This window comes from Rhipicephalus microplus, chromosome 3, assembly GCF_043290135.1.
Source record: "Rhipicephalus microplus isolate Deutch F79 chromosome 3, USDA_Rmic, whole genome shotgun sequence".
NCBI classification, from domain to species: Eukaryota; Metazoa; Arthropoda; class Arachnida; order Ixodida; family Ixodidae; genus Rhipicephalus; species Rhipicephalus microplus.
Genome location: NC_134702.1, coordinates 22,018,445 through 22,040,433, shown reverse-complemented (window position 1 = coordinate 22,040,433; position 21,989 = coordinate 22,018,445). Strand labels below are relative to the sequence as shown.

Sequence of the window (21,989 nt, the reverse complement as noted above, 5' to 3'; positions counted from 1 at the left end):
TCAGAAAATGGTTGCGGAAAGTGGGTTTATGGTGGGGTGATATGGCATCATTCGTTCAGAGACAAAGGAACGATTTCTATATGACTGAAAAATAATTGCAAACTCCTGGTCGCATCAGCAATATATTGTTTTCGCTCGCACGTTCTCAGGAAATTTTGACTGTCAATCGGCAGTGTTTCCTGACCATGCTGAAAAAGTGTTGCAGAGCCTATTTGAGCAGTGGGGTGGGCACGAGGGCACAAGCTACATTTGTTGAAAAAAAAAAAAAAATGTCATCTCGAGGTAAGACTTACCGAAAGTTAGACTACGGAAAATTTATTCTAGGCATCCTCTTGACTTTTCCTAACACACTGCGCCACTCTCCGCTTGAAGTCGGCATAGTTTTCCCTCCACTGCTTCTGTAAAACAAAACAAAGAATAATATGTCATATGAAGACTATTGTACTGAAAAACAATATGTTGCAAACAGCAAGATTCCTAGATTACATCATATGTACCGTATAAAATTGGGACACAAATGTAGTAAAAATGGTAGAACCTAAAACAGTATTTTCATAACAATCTCAGTATTAAATGAGGTGGAACTGCAATGCGCAACCAAGTACTGAATGTGCTTTAGTCCAAGAAAATGTGCGACTACAAAATTCACACTACTGTCAAACATACATAACCCAGATGTTTCCAAACACGAAAAAATGCTCGAATCAACTGCATGCAAAAGCACCAAATGTGTAACGGAAACGGCCCCTGAATGATTACTAGATTGAACATACTTTTCTTTACAGCGTCATGTCATAAAGGCAAAGCACATAATGCGATAGCAACCAACTAAAATGTTATACAAAGTAAAGCCAGCAGTGTTAGGAGCAATATGAACTGAAGCAAAAATATGAGCTTGCAAATTAAGCAGGTATGGTGCAGTAGAACAGGCAGTGATGGAAGCACCATTTTGCTTTTTGGAGCAGATTCTGGAGCAAAAAAAATGATGTTTCGGAGCAGCCTTAAGAGTCTTCAGAGCAGAAAAGAATGCTATAGCTCAGGGTTGCTTATTGGTGTTTTTGGAGCAGATGCATATTCCTAATGACTCCTGAATTGATATGTCCAAAACCGCCATATGATTATGAGAGACACCGTAGTGGAGGGCTCCAGAAATTTCGACCACCTGGGGTTCTTTAATGTGCACCCAAATCTGAGCACACGGGCCTACCGCCTTCATCGCAAATGCAGCCGCCGCAGCCGGGATTCGATCCTGCGACCTGCGGATCAGCAGCCGAGTACCTTAGCCACTAGACCACCGCGGCGAGCCGACTCCTGAAGTCTAAAACATCACTTAGCATCTAATTTATATTTGTTATTATACACGCCTTATGCTAATATGCAGCTAGTATACCAGCAGTATAGTTGGCATAAATCATGGGCAAGAGAGCCGGACTTTTCTTGTGTTCAGGCTGGAGAGGACACCCCTTGCAAGTGTCCCACTTGAAATTTGGCTTTAGCGCGTGATATAATTGAGTTAACAGTTCAGTATAGCACAATCAACTTTTTAAAAGGCTTTTTATATTTTACTGCATACCTGTGTTAAATGCCCCTCAGCTGTGTGAACTATGGAAATTGAAAAAAAGTGAAAAAAGAAACTGAATAGAACTCTGACCCCGTGCTCATTTTTTTAAACATTATTTGAAAGCATGATTTAATTCTTATATCAATAAAAATACGACAGGCCTGATATGTGTCACTCCTTGAGATATTTCTGGATTTACACCACTGAACAGCATACTAGGATGATAGTGTATACAGCTTGCTTTTGGTTTCGCTTAAGCTCACGGGATGGTCCCATGGTTCTACTTAATTCTTTTTAGTTTGCCAACATCCTTTCCGAGTAGATTGGAGCATTTACTAGCAAATATAGCACTTTGGAGCAGCATTTCTCTTTTGGAGCAGTTTAAAGCAGCACTTCCATCAGTGAATGGGTGCGTCAATCACAAGCAGTGCCCATAGAAATTACAAGGTAATGGTGAACAGAGATCAAAACACATAATAGTGATGACTGCTGGAGGTGAATCAATACAATTCAATAAAAATTGTAGCCCAGGCAATGCTTGCCAAGATGATTTCAAAAATATTATTGCCTTTAAGTTGGTTGGGTAATTGCAGAGATTAATTATAGATTGCTTATCAAAACAACCGCAAGGAGATTCCCGTAATGGAGTCACGACCTCGTCAAGCTCTTGAGCTTTTAGTCCTGTGCTCGTCCAATCAAAAGGAAATAAAATGACTCAATGATTGATATTTCAGCGATGACAGCTGGAAAAACTGTGGTTTTGAATACCTGCAGATACCATTTCCTAATATATATACTATTTCATAAGAATATATATACTATATATATTTCATATATTATTTCATAAGAATAAATATATAAGTGTGCAAGAATATACATGAAGCATTCTTCAATCAATTTATATATTCCTATAAATGGCGTTGCCCTTGCTGTCTTTCAGTTGGATGCCAACACTCCTTTTCTTTTGCTCGTCACACTGCAACAGGTGCACTTTAAGAGGAGATGCTAAATGAAAAAAAAAAAAAGTTAATCTACAGCTTAGGCACCTAGCACAAACAATTTTATGGTAATTTGCATACTTTTCATTTTGTAACATGACAATTTGTAAAACATAGCCATTTTCGGGCACGCTTTTTCTTGCACTGTAAAGTTTTACTGTAATGAACCACTCATGGCTCATATTGCCCGACTTTAAATGTACAATGCAAATAACAACAAAACATGCATAAGGCATTTTAATGAACAAGAAGAAGTGGAATGTGAGAAGTCTTTGAATGCTCAGCCCATACTAATTTGCTTACTTTATACTCATATTAATTATATAGGTGTTATAAGGTTCGAAAAGAGATGCTAGCACTCCTCACATGTTAAGAAATATACATGTGGGGAAAATTTCATGTTGATCTGGCTATCCAAGCGCCAAAAATATTATGCACCTTGAGCAAAACTCATTTTAAACGTTGAAGTTAAAGCAAAGAAATGCTTTTCGGAATTGTTTCTTCTTTCACGAGAACTTGGGAATCATAGCAATTTTGAGCATGTGTCTTTGGTGAACAACTCATGAGAAAATCAATACTAAACACACAGGTGACAATTTGCAAGGAACTCTGACAATCATCTCTTTATTTATTTTTTTGGTATCCACCTTGTACTCTTTAATTAAAAAGTGATTTTAACTTTTGTCAAGCCTAATTACAACTTCGATTTCTTTTTTTGTAATAAAAGTATAGAAACTAGACTTGTGAAAGCAAGTAAAAACTAAATCACATAATTTTAGAAAAGACGTGTTTTTTGGAGTAGCGTCTCCCCTTAAGAGTCTTTCAAACTTGATTAATACATTTGGTTGAAAAAAAACAGACGGATCAACCGGCCCAAATTAAGTGTTTTAACAATAACAAGAATCGGCTATCTTCAAATACAATCTAACCCCTTTATAAGAGACACCGATATAAGAGACAAATGGGTATAAGAGACACCAGTGTGCCTAAAGTAAAATAAGGGTTGATAGCAAAAGGCATACATGGCACCCTGCCTATAAGAGACATCTCATATAAAAGACAAGCATTGCTTCCCAGAGCGTGCCTCTTATAAAGGAGTTCAACTATATAGTGACACACTAAATTATAAGACTATAAAAAGCCTCCTGTAGGCTCTTTATGCCAGCAAAAGCCACTACCAAGAAGTGTTGGACGCAGTGAACATTTAGAATACTGTATATAATTGCATAATAGGCGCATTTTTTATCCCTGAAAATACGGCTCTATAATGCGGGGTAAAATTGAAAATTTTATTTCCGATTAGTATAAACCGCAGATAGCTTATGCGTCACCATACTCACAAATATCTGCACTAAAGCCAAAACAACTTCCTCCACATGGTGATGCTACCGAGATCTCCCGATTTGGAGCAATTTTCGTAGCAGCAAAATTTTCTATTTTGGGGCACTTTGGAACAGGAAAGTTTTATATTTTAGAGCACTTGTGAGCAATGAAATGTTCTATTTTGGATCACTATGGAGCAGCAAAATGTTCCATTTTAGGAGGGGGACACGGGTCTTAGAAGGCCGAAAATCGCAAAAAATCGACTTTTTGAAGCTGACACTTTCGAAATCTGCGCCTATTTTTGCACTTATCTGACAAGTTTCTAGCTTTTCGCGTCATTTCTGGCCCAAAATCAATTTATAACATCCCTGTGAGATGAATGTGAGCACGAATTGACGCTAAAATCGCGCTTTTTCCGTGCCAAACTGTTGCCATTACACATGAGCTATCGTGTTCATCTTGGTCTCGTTTGGAAGGGTCGTTCTTCATCTTCAATTTCCCGACACCGCTGGCTCACCTCGCTCATTGGTTTTTAGCAAAAACGCCTCATCTAAAAGCACTAGCGCGCGATTCAACTGGTTGCTCGGGGCACGTGACCAAATTTAGGCATCCGATTGGGCCAAAGGGCGCTTTCGGCGTCTGCTTCACCATCGTGACGCACACAGACATGCGTCATTTTGTCATGGGGCTACTGACTGCTTGCGGCAGTAAAGAAGTTCCGTGCTACAGTAATTTGTGAAGCGGGTGTGGCGGTGGTTCGTTCGCTGTCAACTTCAGAAAGATCCTCGCTATGGCTCAGGACAATGAGGATAACGAACTCTACGTGGTCAACGGTGGCCGCCGAGTCACCGGTGTAGGCCTAACTCACGTACGAGCCCGTTGGTTGCCGACGTTACTGAGAACGGCTGTGTTTTCAGCCTCATCAGTTAGAGGACGGCAAGTAAAAAGCAGAAGTGAAGCTACCAGAGATATCAATCTTTGTAGTGGCAGAACCGAAGTGCAGTCTTATCGCTAAGCCCGCCGATGTTGTGGTTCCCCCCGCCTGACGAAAGGACCTTGAACTGCGCAACGGGTCGTCAGAGTGGAGTACGCCGTGCGTCGACCAACAACAGAAAGTCAATCCGTTCGCAGTGAACATGCTCGCGGCCCTCGCAATGGAGGCTACTGGCAACAGGTATGATGATATATGGTGTTTTTTGGCGCAAGGGCCATTTGATGGCCAAAGAGCGCCAGTTCATGGGACAAGGAATGTGGACAATGATTGTGATTAGCGGCTGTATAAGGGCCATAAAATTCCTCGCAGTCAGGCGGGTAAAAACATACAAGTAATAAAATCATGACCATGCCGTGAAAGGTGTGTGTGGTGTGAATAGGTGACAAAAGTTGGTGATAATGAAAAACGATGGTGGACATGTATGGCGTTAGCACAAGTACCTCACTCGTTCATACCCTTGCGTCCAAGGGCCGTGAGGCAAGTGCTTTCCTGTGTAGCCACCGCAGCAAAAACCTCTCTGGAGAGGTCGTGCTACGGAATGCCCGGGTATATGATATGAAAATTATGAATTTCTTTTAAAAACGCTAACAGTGATTTATGACTAAAAAGCGGTTCCCTACCAACGAACATTGCAGGGTGTAAAGGTATATGTTGTCGGTAGGGTATTGGAAAATGCCTGATTGATATGCGGGGTTTAACGTCCCAAAACCACCATATGATTATGAGAGACGCCGTAGTGGAGGGCTCCGGAAATTTCGACCACCTGGGGTTCTTTAACGTGCACCCAAATCTGAGCACACAGGCCAACAACATTTCCGCCTCCAAATGGAAAATGCTGTTTTCTTAGAGTTTCTAAGTGTTTGCACTGAATTAACATGTGAAGGACTTAATACTTCACCACATCTGTCACACAATGGTGGAACGCCACCGGACAAAAGATATGTGTGTGTCGTGTATGTGTGTCCTATCCCGAGTCTCGTTAGTATTACCTCTGTATGACGCGATTTCGATACGGGCAGCCAAAGACCAAGGTGTGGCTTAATAATGTGTAGTTTGTTTTGTGTGTGTGTATCCCACTTGCTCTGCCAGTAGTCCCTGAGGTTTCGTTTGAGAGACGGCTCAAGATCAAGGGCCGGGATTGATATGGGTGTAGGGGCAGTGCTTTTGTGGACGGATGCAGCGAGCTGATCCGCCCTCACGTTGCCTTCGATCTAACGGTGCCCTGGCACCCAGCACACTACAACATGTTGTTTGAGTGTGTAGAGTGTGCACAAAATGGAGTAAAGTGAGACAAGGACTGGTTTTTTTTGTTTTTTAAGAGTGTGCAGAGCTGTTACCACACTGAGGGAGTCTGTATAAATTACTGCTTTTTGTATTTGTAATTGCTTGATGTGTTTAGCCGCCACAAGTATCGCATAAGCTTCCACTGTGAAGATACTTGTGCCTGGATGTAGAGGGCCAGCATCCGAAAAGGATGGGCCGACAGCAGCGTAGGACACAGAGGAGTTAGACTTGGAGGCATCTGTGAAGAACTCAGGACGTGTGTATTTGTGTTGAAGTTCCAGGATGTATGTTCGAATATGGGCAATAGGCGCATGTTTTGTAACTTCTAGAAAAGACACATCGCAGTCAATAGTCTGCCACTGCCACGGTGGCGGGTATGCTACAGGAGCCATTAAACTGTGTTCGTGTGACATTCCAGTTTCCTCAGCTAGACCCTTCAGGCGAATTGAAAAGGGCTGCCTCATCGAAGGCTTGTTTTGAAACAGAATGGAGCTCGACAAATCACTAATAGTAGAGTATGAGGAATGCTTCTTCTCTGCTTTCACCTTAAGGAAATAAACAAAGGACATGTAAGTTCTCTGCAAATGAAGCGACCACTCATTTGACTCAACATAAAGGTTTTCTACGGGGCTGGTGCGAAAAGCACCCGTAGAAAGGCGGATGCCCAAATGGTGCACGGGGTCCAGCATCTTCAAAGCACTTTGAGTCGCAGACTGATAAACAACGGCCCCATAATCTAAGCGGGTTGAGGCTTCTATACAGGTTCACGAGACATTGCCTGTCACTACCCCACGTAGTACGTGACAACACTTTTAAAACATTCATGGCTTTTAAACATTTTGTTTTTAAATACTTGATGTGCGGTACGAAGGTCAACTTGTTGTCCAATATTAATCCTAAGAATTTATGCTCCGCATTAACAGACAAATGTTGACCGTTCAGTTCAATGTCGGGTTCTAAGTGCATGCCTCTCTTTCGGGAGAACGAGACACATGTGCTTTTTTGTGGGTTCAGTCGGAATCCGTTCTCCTCTGCCCATTTGGAGACCTTGTTTAAACTTAACTGAACCTGCCGCTCACACATTGCCAGATTGCAAGACCTAAAGCCAAGATGGACGTCATCGACATATGTGCAATAAAACATACTGCGAGGGATGGTCAAGCGCAAGGAATTCATTTTTATGAGAAAAAGTGTGCAGCTAAGTACACCACCTTGTGGCACGCCTGTTTCCTGGACAAATGTTAGGGAAAGAACCGTGCCCACTCTGACACGGAATGTCCGGTTTGACAGGTAACTTTTGATTATGTGAAACATTCTTCGGCGCACGCCAGGTGGGACAGGTCTCTTAGAATTCCAAAATGCCATGTTGTATCATAAGCCTTTTCGATATCGAGGAACACAGAGAGAAACTATTGTTTATGGACGAAGGCGTCTCTGATCTGTGCCTCGATACGAACAAGGTGGTCTGTGGTGGATCTACTTTCTCGAAACCCGCACTGAAATGGGTCGAGCAAATTGTTTGTTTCAAGAAAATGTACAAGTCGGCAGTTTATCATTTTTTCGAAGACTTTGCACAAGCAACTTGTAAGCGCAAGAGGCCTATAACTCGAAGCTAAAGAAGGGTCCTTGCCCTCTTTCAAAATGGGAATAATAATAGCCTCTTTACAGGAGGTAGGAATAGTGCCAGAAAACCAGATAGCATTGTACAAACAAAGTAAGGTTTTTCGTGTTTCGATTGGTAGGTTTTTTAACATTTCATACACCACACGGTCAGAACCTGGGGCAGAAGTACTGCAGAATTTAGAGACGTTTGGAGCTCAGCTAGACTGAAAGCTTGGTTATATGCCTCGTATCTAGTGCATTTGTGTTCGAGTTTTTGCTTTTCTATTCTTGTTCTGTATTTTTGGAAAGTGTCAGTATAGTGGGATGAGCTGGACACCTGTTCGAAGTGTGCACCGAGGAAGTTTGCCTGATCTTCCAAGGTATCACCCTGAGTGTTTACGAGTGGAAGTGTGTGTACTTGTTTTCCTGCTATCCTACCGACCATGTTCCAGGCTTTAGCCTCCTGTGTGTATGAATTGATCCCTGACAAAAACTTCTGCCAGCTTTCTCTTCTGGCCTGCCGACGCGTTGTCCTGCCTTGAGACTTTATTTTCTTGAAGGTGTCAAGATTTTCAGCTGTCGGTGAGTTCCGAAGCAGCCTCCAAGCTCTGTTTTGCTGTTTGCGCGCATTTCGTCATTCAGAGTTCCACCACGACACACGCCGTTTTCCTGGGTGTCCATTTGTTTGTGGGATGCATTTTGTTGCAGCATCAATCAAAAAAGCTGTGAAATAGTCGACAGCAACATCAATGCTTAAAGTACATATGTCACTCCAATCTATACGAGCGATGGTATAAAACTGTTCCCAGTCGGCTCTGTTTATGAGCCATTTGGGAACACGAGGTGGACACTCAGTTGCTGTAGTTGTGCTCAAAACTACGGGGAAGTGGTCACTTCCGTACAGATTACTGACGACTTTCCACTGGAGTAGAGGCACAAGAGATGGAGATACTATGCTTAGGTCTATGGAGGAGTAGGTGTTATGTGCGAGATTATAATAGGTTGGTTCTTTTCTATTTAGGAGACATGCTCTCAACAAGAGAAGGAACTGTTCAATCAGTTGACCTCGCGCGTCGCAACGAGAGTCTCCCCATAGCCTGCTATGCGCATTGAAGTCTCCAAGGAGAACATAAGGCTCCAGAAGTTCATCAATTAAAGAGTGTAAATCACGTTTTTGCAGCTGATAGCTAGGAGGAATGTAAATAGTGCAGATTGTGATCAGTTTATCAAAAATAACCGCTCGAACAGTCACTGCCTCAAGGGATGTTTGGAGTTGTAAGTGTGTGCATGCAATTCCTTGATTCACTATGATGGCAACACTTCAGGATGATGTCATGGCATCATCACGGTCCTTTCGAAAAATAACGTATTTACGAAGAAAATTTGTGTTTTGAATTAAGGTGTGTTTCTTGTACACACAGCACTTTTGGTGAGTGTTCGTGTAAGAGTTCTTGGATGTCGTCAAGGTTTCTGGGAAGGCCCCTGACGTACCATTGTATAATTTGAGTGTTCATGGTGAATGTAAATAAGTGCTCTGTGTACGAAAAGCGAGTGGCTGTTTAGACAGGGAGTTTGAGTTCACTTAACAGGGCCGGCACCAGGCCCTGTTATTTGCTTTTTTGTTTTCTTGGCGCGCTCCAAGGAGCCACGCCGCTCTTTCAGCACCAAGGGTACCGACGTATCCATTGCCTCCTCGGAGGCACTGGATGCCCGTACATGCGGGCTGTTAGTTCGGATTTCGGGCCTCGCCTGGTGAGGGGAGGCCTTGAGACCCGAGGGCTCTGGAGTCTCCAATCTCTGTTTGGGAGTAGGCGGTGTAGCCTGGGCTACAGCCGCCTTGGGGGCAGGTGCCACAGCCGCCGGCTCCGTATGCGCGGGCCAAAGGAGTGGCGAAGGCTGGTGCGGCGGTGCCCCCTGACGCGCCGCATCAGCGTATGTAGGTCCATAGAATGGAGCGACTCTTCGCCGTGCTTCCTTAAATGATATGTTCTCCTTCACCTTTAATGTAATTATTTCTTTTTTCTTTTTTCCACTATGTGCAGGAGCGTGAATATGCGGCATGGTTTCCTTCGCAGTTTACACAGTGTGGCGGTTGTTTGCAGTTCTCAGACACGTGGCCTAGGACTCCACATTGTGCACAAGTCTGGCGACCACAACAGGTTTTAGAGCCATGGCCATACCTCTGGCATAGGAAGCAACGACGAGGGTTTGGTATATACGGCCTAATAGATGTCTTCGTGTACCCTGTTTGAATAGAATCTGGTAGTTTACTGGATGCAAACGTGAGTATTAAGTGTTTCATCGGTATTTCCTTATTATCTCTTCTGATGATAATTCTCTGTACATTATTGACATTTTGGCTCTTCCACCCTTCCAAAAGTTCAGTTTCGGTCAGGTCAAGTAAGTCTGCGTCAGATACCACTCCGCGAGTGATGTTCATAGATCTGTGTGGTGTTACGGTGATCGGTACGTCACCAAACGTTGAGAGGCTGTCTAGCTTTACAAATTGTGCTTTGTCCCGAATTTCGAGAAGAAGGTCTCCGCTAGCCATTTTGGTTACTTTGTATCCAGCCCAGAGAGTTTCAGTAAGACACCTGGACTACCAAAAGAGATACGGTCCTGGCATGCTTTCCGGTTTTTTCACAGTGAATGACGTGGAAGTGGGGAAAAGTTTCTATTGGCTGGTTGAAGAAATTTATGTCGTCGGTGCGTACCCGGCTTTAGGCCGGTACGATCAGACAGTAGAGGGAATGCTCCATGCATGCCGGTCTTATTTTTGTTCAGCAGCGTTGGCGGCCACCCACCACGGAGCCCAACAAGGGGACGCTGCAAGTTTTCAGGTGCTGAAAGCTTGCAGATGTCAGCCGTACAACACTGCCATAACCCAATGTGCCTAGACCAAGGTAGGCTATTTGCACAGGGTTAACCCTTGCCGCCAGGAAAATTGGAAGTAAACAGAAGAGAGTAGAAGACAGGACAGATAGATAGTGAGAGATAAAGACGAAAATGTAGGCAGAGAGAGATAGGAAAAGGCGACTGCCGATTTCCCCTGGGTGGGTCAGCCCAGAGGTGCCGTCCACGTGAAGCCAGGGTCAAAGGGGTGTGTTGCCTCTGCCGGGGGGCCTTAAAGGTTCAATCACCCAGCATTGGCTCAACCCCCAGGATCCCCTTTTCCCCGGACACGGCAAAGCCACGCACGGCTAGGCGTGGGAGGGAGTCAAAACTCCCCCGTTAGCTCGGGTCCGTGGTGTCGCTACACACCAAACGCCTACTTGCGCAGGCGCCCCTGCGGGGTACTGGCAACAGGTAGACTGCTTTTAACGGCGTGTTCGCCACGTTGTCGCGATCTTCGCTCGAAAATGCGTCAGTCTTACGTGAAAAGGAAACTAACACCTCAGCACTCGGGTAGCCTCGAAATTGATGAGCGAGGGAGCAACTTTGGTTCGCGACACTTATGGGTAACTTATTCTGGACAAGCCGAAAAACATCGCCACGTTATTCGACGGATCGTGGATGACGCACGCACATTTGTCGCACATCGCCGTCAGTACAGTCATCGAGCCGATAAGCGGCCTCGCGGCAGACGAGCACACGGCGACAACTTGCTACAGGACTAGAATAAACGACACGCTCGTACAAACAATCAGTCCTATTACATTCCCGGTGCATATTAACTGACTAAAAGTATGTGTGCCATGATATTTTTCCCTCGGAACGGCTAAATTAAGTTTTAACAGCATTATTCTCGAAGCACAGATTTTGACCACTTTCTTTTGCTTGTTCGGTAAAAGTGGACCTAGGACAGCTAGACCTGTAATTGTTTTTGCACAATGTAGCTAAATGTGCACAAAAAACAATGCTGGGAGCCTATTTTTAATGGGCAGCTTCATTTTTATTTACTTTAACATAAAAATTTCTGTATTTGATTACATGCAATGAACTTTACTGTGCTGTAATTTGAGAAGTACTCCAATTTTCGATCAGCTTGCAGCATTGCACTCCTTAGGCTTTCTAGCATTCATTTATATATCAATGGCTATGTAATTACAAGTGCATACATTTTTACAGTTAATAATGTTAGAATTCTTTGTTTTCTTTATTTTCTCAAAATGGCAATTTTGTACACACTGCATGAAAGTTACTGCAATATATCTGAAACTATTACAGATAGCAGAAAATTTTATTTTGCAGCATGAAGCTATATGTTTGGAGCACACAACATAAGAAGCAGATTTTGATTTCTCTTGACGCAAGTTTTTCAAACTAGTCTTTTGTGTGACCACACACTGGCCACATTCAGGGCTGTGAAGTTTAGTGTACTATAAAGTAATAAATAATGACCCACTCAAGAAAGTGCTTCTTATGTTGCATGTCTTATGGTTTCTACTCTCAATCTCTATGTTATTTATAATTTTTGACAGGTGGTTATTCTTCTATTATGGTAAGAACAATGGAAATTGTTATCTTGATTATTTAGTTAACTAATGAAGCTACAGAAAAAATAACTACATTTTTAGAATCCGGAGAACAAACTAAGTAAGCATGCCAACTTTTGTCACACTTGGTTCAAAAATAAATGAGAGAGCCCTAAGAACCACGTCCCCCTTAAAGCACTTAGGAGCAGTGAAATTTTCTACTTTGATCACTTTGAAGCAGCAAATTTCTATATTTCAGCACTTTGTAGCAGCACAATTTTCTATTTTGGAGCAACTTGGAGCAGCAAAGTTTTCTATTTTAGAGCACTTTAAAGCAACAAAATTTTCCATGTTGGAGCACTTTGGAGCAGCGAAACTTGTGGCACGAGCAGACCATCAAGAAGGTGACGCGCAAGCTGTTAATTTTTTTGTGTTTTAGTGCCCGACATCATCTCAACTAGTCAGACTGCTGGGTGAAGTCACCAGGATTAGCCTGATGCCTAGTTAGTCACGATGTCGGTAACTGTGCAGTGAGAAAATTTAACATCAAAATAAAATATCTTAACATTTGCTAAGCGTCAAACTTGTTCAGAGCTGTCTCTGTATACAGGAGATTTGTATGGCAGAGCAAACTCGCCTCCCAAAAATGGTGTCAGCACTCCTTTAAAAGGCCAGTAAACAACTCCAAGGTCCAAAAATTGTTGTAAAGAAAAATATGTGCGCTTTTCCTTCATGAACATGCTGCCGAAAAAATTTGGTGCATACATGCTATATTAAGAAAGTTACAGGGGCTAGAACATTGCGTTCTGAAACCCAGACATAAACTTGGCCCGATTTTTCGGGAGCAGACCGTCGTGCCATCTGAGAGAAGCAACACAAAACACAAATAATGCATTTAATAGAGCGTGCACTGATCAGCAGGTGGCGCAACAATCTCCTCACTCTGGAAAACTGGGTCAGTGACACGTCCAGATTTTGATACATTCAGCCTATGGGGAGTTTTGCAGCTCGTATGATTGAATAGCTCTGTCGTAGCTGTGGGTGGGAACAAGAACTGTCGTTGACGTGTTTGTTGAGACCTGGTTTAGACCAATCGACGAGCTGCGTCACGTCACCGATCACCGAGTTGACGTCACTACGCGTGGAAAAGACCAATGGTCAGGCGTAAGAAAGGAGCACGGGAAATGTTTTTTCCAAATGGAGGCTGGCTCTGCACGGCACGCCGCTCTGTAATATTCAGAAAACATCATCGCTGCGATCTACTCTACCAATTGCCGAGCTTGTTTGGGAAGTGTAATTAAGGTCTGAGCCTGTGCACTGGCCCTTTAACAAGGCCTTACTTAATTACAAAGCATAGATAGATATGTGGGTCCCAAAACAACCTTATGATTATGAGAGATGCCGTAGTGGAGGGCTACGAAATTTCGACCACCTGGGGTTCTTTAACATGCACCCAAATCTGAGCACACAGGCCTACAACATTTCCGCCTGCATCGGAAATGCAGCCGCCTAATTACAAAGCATGCAAGAGGAAGTGCACTTTCTAATGTTATTGACACACAACGATGCAGTGGCAAGAGCGCACACTCACCGCCGCGTCCACATTTGCGGGCGACTCGTCGTTGGGGTCGGCCAGCATGGAGATGACAGAGATGAGAATGGTTTCCACAGTGTGCACAGGAAGCCAGCGCTCGCTCGCCTTCTCATAGCCGTACTTGTCATCCCCTGGCTCGTGCAAGATGGAGATGCAGACGTCGCCATTCTTCTCAACTGCAAGACAAAATAGTGACAACACTGAGAGGTCAGCCGATGACCAGGTATCAAAGTTTGCATGTTCATCCATACTATTCTCTCTTTTGAGCCTCTGTGCCCAACAACGGATCTAGTACTTCTTAAAGGGACACTAATGGCAACTATTTAGTCGATGTTGATTGTTGAAACAGCAGTCCAGAAACCTCGTAGTATTACTTTTGTGCCAAGAAAGGGCTTATCTTAAAATAAAATCACGTTTTAGTGGCCCACATCGGGTTAGCGCACTCCGAATTACCTACTTCAAGAAGCGGACTGACTTGCGTAACGATTGCCATGCACAACGTTGCCCGGCTTTACTGCGCAGTCGCTGACACTAGTAGACACAACGAAAGCAGCGGGAGCCACAGCAGCAATAACGACCATTGACAGGGGTGGGACGGTTGAGACTAAATTGGAAGCAGTTTTTAGAGAAGCAAAATTTCAATTTTAGAGAAGGAGAACCTTGCTTCGGATCAGTTGACGTCATTTAATAGGTCGTCCTGGGAGCTCAAAAGTACTAATTTTTGGCAACTTGGGGGCACCAGCGCATACTTATTTGGCTTATAATACACATAACACTGAAACAAAATTTGAAGTAAGTTTTTAAACAGATTATCACAAGGTATAAACTGTACTACATTTTGACATACTTGAACTATCTAGTTCTCGTAACATACATGCGAAATAATATTTCAAAAGATAAGTTTGGAGCAGGTTACAGAGGAAAATACATTCGGTTTTTATCACAAAAAACCAAATTCGCAGCAGTGCAGCAGTACAAAAAGAAGTATGCACAAAAATATATGTACAAACCATTTAACATCTAAATCATGCAGAGTGAATATAAGCACTGCTATTTCAATAGAAGTAGTATTTTGAACCATTCCAGTCAGCAAACAATGATAAATTTTACATTGGCATTCAGCCAGTCAAATCTTTTGACAAGCTCTGTGAAGATCAAAATGAGATCTATCAGGCTGGTGGCCTTGAGATTTGGGTGATTCGTAAAAACTGATAAGTAAAGGCAGCAAAAGAAAACTGGTGTGCCATTTTGTTTAGATTTTTAGGACTGCAGCAATATCATACAGTGCTCCAAATTTTTTTAGACGTCAGCGATCATATTCGCACTCATTATATGGCGTATACACACGAGTAAATGAACAAAAGTGCTGCGCCTCGTGACTAGTTCCAACGGCTACTTCCAAATACTACAACTGTTTTCGTAGGCCACCGGTGTACTGTGGCAAACGTGGCCTAAAGGCTCATTCACACCAAAGGCGGCGCGGCAAAGCGGGCTTTTCGAAGCAACGAGCGCGTGAACTTGTTCAGACTGCATGCCTCTTTTAGCAGGCCGCGCGGCATAAGAGGTGGCCATCTCTGGCTTTTGCGCACGTGTCGGTATGACAGGACAATGCTTCTCCCAAAGGTACACCCGCGCCTCCGCTTCGTGCCATTGATTGGCTGTGGCAAAGTGGCGAGCCTCGGCAGGCGGCTAAAAATTGCTCCAAGAGCGATCGCCCCTGCCCTCTGGTTTTTCTCCCGCTTTCGCCGCCTGGAGAGGAGGTTTTCGCCGCTTCCCACATTGCCGCCCTCGCCGCTTTGGCTGCCCCGCCTTCGGTGTGAACGAGCCTTAAGTGGTGTTCTGCATGGGTTGGGACAAGGGTAGCGTAGCTAACAAGGAACAACGCCAAGAAATTTTCGGATTGCTACACTACCTCCCCCTAACCCCCTTTCTTTACGCAGGGGTGCAACAGCTAAAATACAATTTGGAGCAATTTTTGGAGCATAAAAATGTTACTTATGGAGTAAAACCCTAATTTGGAGCAGGTTATGGGAAAAAAACATGCATCTTTTTGTGATAAAAAACCAAATATAAAGCAGTATAAAAAATGAGGCTTTCATTTGAAAAAACAAATACGTATAAACGGTTCAACATCGCTTAAATCGTGCAGTGTGAACATGAGCGTTGAATGCAAGTAGTATTTTGAACCACCCCACTGAGCAAACAACGGAAAAATCTATATTAGCATTTGCTGCACCTGTCAAATCATTTCACAGACTCTGTGAATTTTAATTTAGATTTGACAAGCTTGCGACCTTGAAGTTTGGGAGATTTGTAAAACCGAGGAGTAAGGGTGGCAAAAAAAAAAATGGCCAAAAATTAAGTTTTTTTTTACGGAAGCAGAAATGTCATACCCAGCTCCAAACGATTTCCAGTAACTTATTTCAAAGTAAGTGATTATAGTAGTACTCAGAATTATGTGGCGTACCAACGCATCAGTAACTGAACGAAATGTGCACTGGCCCGTGACTAGCTCTAACAGCCCCGTCAAAATTTCGATACACTTTTCCGCAGGGCACCGGTATACTGCGGCAAAGGTGATTTAACCAGCATTCTCTGAATGTGTTAGAACCAAGGCCGAGAAATTTTCTAACCACTACACCTCCCCCCTCACCACCCCCCTCCCTTTTTTCATTGTGAGGTTAGGTGCCGCTTCAGCTCGCTTGCAAGGCACATTCCACCAGGTAAAGTAACAACGGTGCGCGTCTGTTGGCCCAGCGACGATACTGGATATCTATCGCCAGCACCGTGGCCAGGACGACGCAACTTTAAAACAACAAAAAAAAAAAAGTTTTATGTGCCACTGATAGGCAATCACCGTGATCGCTGGCAACATAAGCGTTCGCAGCACGATTGAGCTTGTTCACATGAAGAATACGCAGCGTACACTTCCTAGTTTTAGTTACAAACAAGCCATACCCAGGCTGGCTGAGCATTTTGGCACAGCCTGGCACAATTGCACGGTTTAGGCGCAACTCGGCACAACAATCGAGAATTGTATCAAATCAGCGCAGCTGTTGCACCCCTGCAATGTGGGATAGAAAAAAATCAATTTAAGACAACATATCTCACGCACAGGTGCTTAGAGATCAGGCTGCTAAGCAGTACCGGAATGAATTCTATTAAGCCAGTGTTGCTCAGGTCATAGAGTTTCTCAACATTAACAAGAGGGCACTCTGGCGCTGCGATCGTTCAGCGACCATGGGAATGATGGGTAGTACACAAATTTGCCTTGTCTTCGTACTTGCGGCTTCGTTTACTGCTGTGTTTCGATTTTGTTTTGAAATAAATATTCAACCTTTTGAACTTCATGACCCGATTTGGAAAGGTAAGTCTAAAACAATAAGGTAGTGAAGCACAATCGCTGAACATTTGCCGATTTTTGTTTTGTGAGAAAAAAGCTTTAAGCCACATGAACACACACGGAGCCAAAGGCATGCCAGAAGTACGAAGATTAGACAAATGTGTGTACTACCCATCATTCCCATGCTCGTTGAAGCGCCGTGCATTGCAGCTCCCATAGACACTAGCGACAGAGTTCCATCTAGTAAGTATTGTAGGAAACTCTATGGCTCAGGTACAACAGTGTTGCAGGAACCCATTCCACAACTCACTGAGAGTCCCGAGGCCCCAACTGTATAAATATAATGCACCTTATACCATTACGTTTTGAATAACACACTGACTTATTGACTGAAGACTGCTGTATCATTATGAGACATGATGTATTAAAGGACTCCAGAATAAGTATTACTTTCTATGGTTTCTTTAATGAAAGTGCATCAAAATTCGAACATGTGCGATGTCTGTGCAGTGCACCATCATCAAAATGCGGCTGCCTTCAGGTTTAGCAGTAGAACAAATCAGCCTTTAAGCCAGAATGATGGTATAGGCAGCATATAAACAGCCAAGGATGACAAGCTGCACAGGTGGCAATCACTTTTCAACTACTTAGCTGCTTTGAATTTGACCTGCTTCAAAAACTCGGTAAACTTGTTCAATGCTAGCACCCTTCCAGCACAATGTCTGGCACTGCGACAAGCTACAAAAGGGCAGCACACGTAACATTAAGACTTCTTTTTGTATGCATGTATTGCAACATTTCCCTAGCCCCTCCCTTTCAGTGTTCTTCAAAAACATTTTTAACAAGGCGTTTATCGTACAATTTGGCACTACCGTGGTTCTTCTAAAAAAAATGAGACAAGGAACAGGATATACATCATATATGAAAAAAGCATGCAGCTACCACATGCATCGTCATACTTATGAGACTGAAATATGGCAGCAAGACATTTTAAATTGTTGTAAGCAGTGCCGCCACGTGCTTCATTACACCGGCTTGTTCACAGGCAAGTCTAGCCAGCCATTCTGTGGCACAGCTCCTAGTAAATATTGTAATATACTTGCTTCTGTCTCTCACGTGCATTCGCGATCCCTGTGATAGCATATCATTGAAAAGAAAATCAGCGCCACATTAGAATGCAAACTATTTCCTTACGAGCCGATAAAAAATAGGTACGGTGCCCATTACAAATGCAATGTGTGACACAAAACTGGGCAAACAATGTGAATGGCAGTAATTATCAAATTAAAGTAGCACTTTTTGTGCATATAGCGTGCTTACTTTTCTCAACATGTCACACTACCAATTTAGCTTTGACCAAAACCCTAGTTGAGTGAATTAAAGACAATTTGTGGGTAGACGCACAGTTTGAAAGAAATCAGATTACAGCCGCTACGCAGTGAGCACCACTGTGAAGCTTGCAATACTCCTACTTACTGTTTGGGTGCCATATTTCTGTAATGAATTTCATCTTCGGCGGACGTAGCGGATACTCCTTTGGGAATTGCAGGTGTGCCTTGAAGAACCCACCCTCACTACAAGAGAAGTTGTGAAATAGCATGGTGAATAAAAATCACTGACATGCAATGTTGGTGAAAACAATACTAACAGTGTGCTTAATATTAGTGTAAGAAACACTTGCCACCATTCAATAGACTATGCAGTTCAGTTTCACTTAGCTGCTTGCAACAACGAGACCTTCACCAGAGGTCAGAAACAACCTTGGCAACAAGACCCAGTGACCGCAATTAGATACGACTCGCAAGACAACATGTGCATTTGTGGGTATGCACGATAGACAGAGATACAAACTGCACAACTGTCGAGACCATCGACCGCCACTGTGGATACACCAATATGAATAACTGGGCTAGCTGGTGAAGATTCATTGTGGCTTACAGCGTGAAACACCAATGTCATATAAACACAATAAGGTAAACCAGTCCAAGTGGACATAAAGACATGGTTTTATGCTAAGTTCTTTGGGTGTAGCGCATCACGACAGGAAAAAAGAAAGACACGCACACACAGTGCTGTGTGTTTATGTCCTTCTCGGTACCCGTCATGATGTGCTACACCATATGAATTATGAATCCAATTCAACAAGCCTGGCAATGTGCCTTAGCAAATTAATGTCAAGACTTGTCCCATGAAGATGAAGTCTTGGCAGCTGGACAGTAATGTATGCTACACAACTCAAGTTGCATTTAACACAGTAGGTGATTATAACATCAGAAAACAGAGACAACCCATTCTAGTCTGTGTAAAACTGTTGGTATACGGGAAGTCTGAAGGAGAACTTTCTTACATGGACAAATATGAGTGCCAAGACAAAGCAATCTTGTGTTCAGGTGTTCAAATGCACAGTTACTGTCACGGGGCACATGTAACACTTGCCTAGGAGCCGCAAAATGCATGAGTACTTAGATTCAGACTCACATTGAAGAACCCCAATGGCCGAAATTCGCAAATCCCTCTACTATAACGTCTCTCATAATCGTATCGTGCTTTTGGGACATAAAACCCAAACAATTATTGAATACAATCTGTGACAACTGCATGATGATAAACTCCCAAAATAAAGAAAATAGAAACTGCTCAGTCATTGTAAAAGAAAGTTTGTGCTAGTTTGGGCGACATACATCTCAAAAAACACATTTCGATATGGTTTTAGATTACCACATGCAATATCCTAGATTTTAAAATATGACTGGAACACGCTACATGGGTTCATTTAACGTGAACCCAAATATACCGACACGGTCCACTGTCATTTCGCTTCCATCAAGATGCGACCCACAGCGGCCGAAATATAAAATCGGCGACTTTCGGGTCGGCAACGGAGCCCCGTAACCACTCCACCAGCGCGGCGGCAGACATTCAGACCAACACATACTCAACTTCACGAAAGTAACATCAAGTTACCCTTGACCCTGGAATTATAAATCACACACTAGCTACTAAACGTTCAATTCACGACGGTCCAGACATGGTCATCACGAGCTCGTAAGCTTGACAACAGAAGACACGCACCCATGACAACACCCAGACATGATCATCACGAGCTCGTAAGCTTGACAACAGAAGACACGCACCCATGACAACACCACACAAACGGAACAAATTGTCGCTAACACGAAATAAATTACGCGCACTTACTACAGTGTGTCCGGTGGACCAATAATGAGCACCTCCCACTTGTAGATGTCATTGTCGTCTACCAACCCAGCAGAGAAGCCTTCCACGGGATTTTTCTTCAGCTCTACGAAACAGAACACTTCCTTCAGAAAAAAAAAAAACGTTTCCAACCTTGGCCGTTTAAAGCGCCAACACAAGAATGCGGCAGTCAAAACGCAAAACACGGTTTCGCAACGCAACTATTTGCTCGCTCGTAGCAAGTATCGATGTGAAACGCACTTCGCGGGTGTGACAGGCAGAGTTCGCCGCAACACTGAGCCTACCCCGGTGCACCACTGTTACGCAGGATCGGGGAATAGCGTCAGCGTTAGGTTTTACTTTTTAATAACGCAAATGCGCATCAGTCGATCGGTGTGCACCAGCGCAATGCGTGCCTTGTCACACATGGCGCAACAGCGATCAACCCGGCTCCTACCCCGACCACGTTCAAGGCGCTGTGTATTCGAAGCACAGAGTTTCACGCAATATTCGAGGCTTCCAAAAAAAAAACGACAAACGCCACGAAGCGCGGCAAGTGTCCAGTTAGATTGTTTGACCTGCGCAGCGGGCTTTCGTCATAAGGGCCGATCTGTGGTGGTGAAGTCACGCCGCCAGATACGTCACAGGCGAACGCAAGCAGAAACGAACACGCATTCGCTAATTCGAGCCGCTTACGAAGCGCGTTTCACATCGCGAGCAGGTTTATAGAGCGCAGCGTAGGTGAACAATAAAAAAAAGCGGCACGATCAATCCAAGAGCAGAAAACGGCACCGGACCAAGTCGTAAGACCATTAGAGGCGCGCGTGTGAGATTTCAAAAGCATTTCGGACTTCGCAGCGCTTATTGCGCAATCAAGAAAAGCGTGCTGTCACCGACATTCAACAGGGTGAAATAAGTGCAACGATCTACGAGCCTCTCGATGAGAGAGGTACCGGGTACCCGAACGAAAGAACAGTATTGAAAGAAAGTGCGCCTGTGCCAAAGCTACCGCTTGGGCCCGCGGCAAATAAAGTAATGGACAAAAGCGAAGAGGGAAAAAAACGACTTGCAGGATGGGGGGCTTGCGATTTTTTTTTCTCTTCTTAGAAAAGAACCGACGCGCCGGAAGCGGGTTAAACACGAAAATGTCGAGCGGTATGACGGCCCTAAAAAGTCGCGGTACGGGGCAAGCCGACGGGAGGAAGACGCACGCTACGCAAGACAAATCATGAGGACGCAGCCTTGGGAAGCGAGGACAAAAGAAAGCAGTTAAAAGCGAGGCGGCACATTGCCGACCGGAACAGGTCCGGCGGTGAAGTAAGCACTGAAGCCGAGCTTGAGATACATGAAAAGATTGTGAAAGTTATGAACGTCACCGTTTAGCTGTTTTCGTAGCAACAGGGCCGACTGCTGATCTGCCATTCAGACGATATCAATCGTACCTCTTCACGCGAACAATAACTGACGGCAACTATGGCTGTCCTCGCACTGACTGAGCATGCGCTCAAACCATATGGTCCTTGTGTTCCGGTTCCGCCGCACTAGTGTTTACTGCGCTGGTGCTTGTGCAGAGTAGAAAACAACAACAGGCGCTTTTGCGACTCGTCAAACTTGTATTTCGAAAAGCTGTGTTCCGGAGAATTCGTAAGTTAATTTCTATAATTTTTGTATCGAAACCAG

At 43.8% G+C, this 21,989-nt stretch overlaps 1 protein-coding gene across 1 annotated transcript; it reads right to left on the bottom strand.

Annotated features, from left to right (window-relative positions):
• Positions 1-299: 299 nt before the first annotated feature.
• On the bottom strand, positions 300-21,841 carry Ube2g1 (ubiquitin-conjugating enzyme E2G 1). Its single transcript, XM_037431739.2, has 5 exons — positions 21,686-21,841; positions 20,313-20,415; positions 18,591-18,688; positions 13,769-13,947; positions 300-398 (listed from the first exon to the last, which is right to left on the bottom strand). The coding sequence occupies exons 1-5, from the start codon at positions 21,729-21,731 to the stop codon at positions 321-323; spliced, it is 504 nt and encodes a 167-aa protein (XP_037287636.1). The 5' UTR covers positions 21,732-21,841; the 3' UTR covers positions 300-320.
• Between the last annotated feature and the right edge of the window lie 148 nt (positions 21,842-21,989).

What these genes read in the sequence shown, in the direction of transcription:
- Ube2g1 (XM_037431739.2), bottom strand. Translation starts at nt 21,731, where the DNA reads ATGGCAGATCAGCAGTCGGCCCTGTTGCTACGAAAACAGCTAAACG. An exon ending in AGAAATATGGCACCCAAACA is followed by an intron (nt 13,948 to 18,590) that starts GTAAGTAGGAGT and finishes TTTGTCTTGCAG; the next exon opens with TTGAGAAGAATGGCGACGTC. An exon ending in CCGCAAATGTGGACGCGGCG is followed by an intron (nt 399 to 13,768) that starts GTGAGTGTGCGC and finishes TTTGTTTTACAG; the next exon opens with AAGCAGTGGAGGGAAAACTA.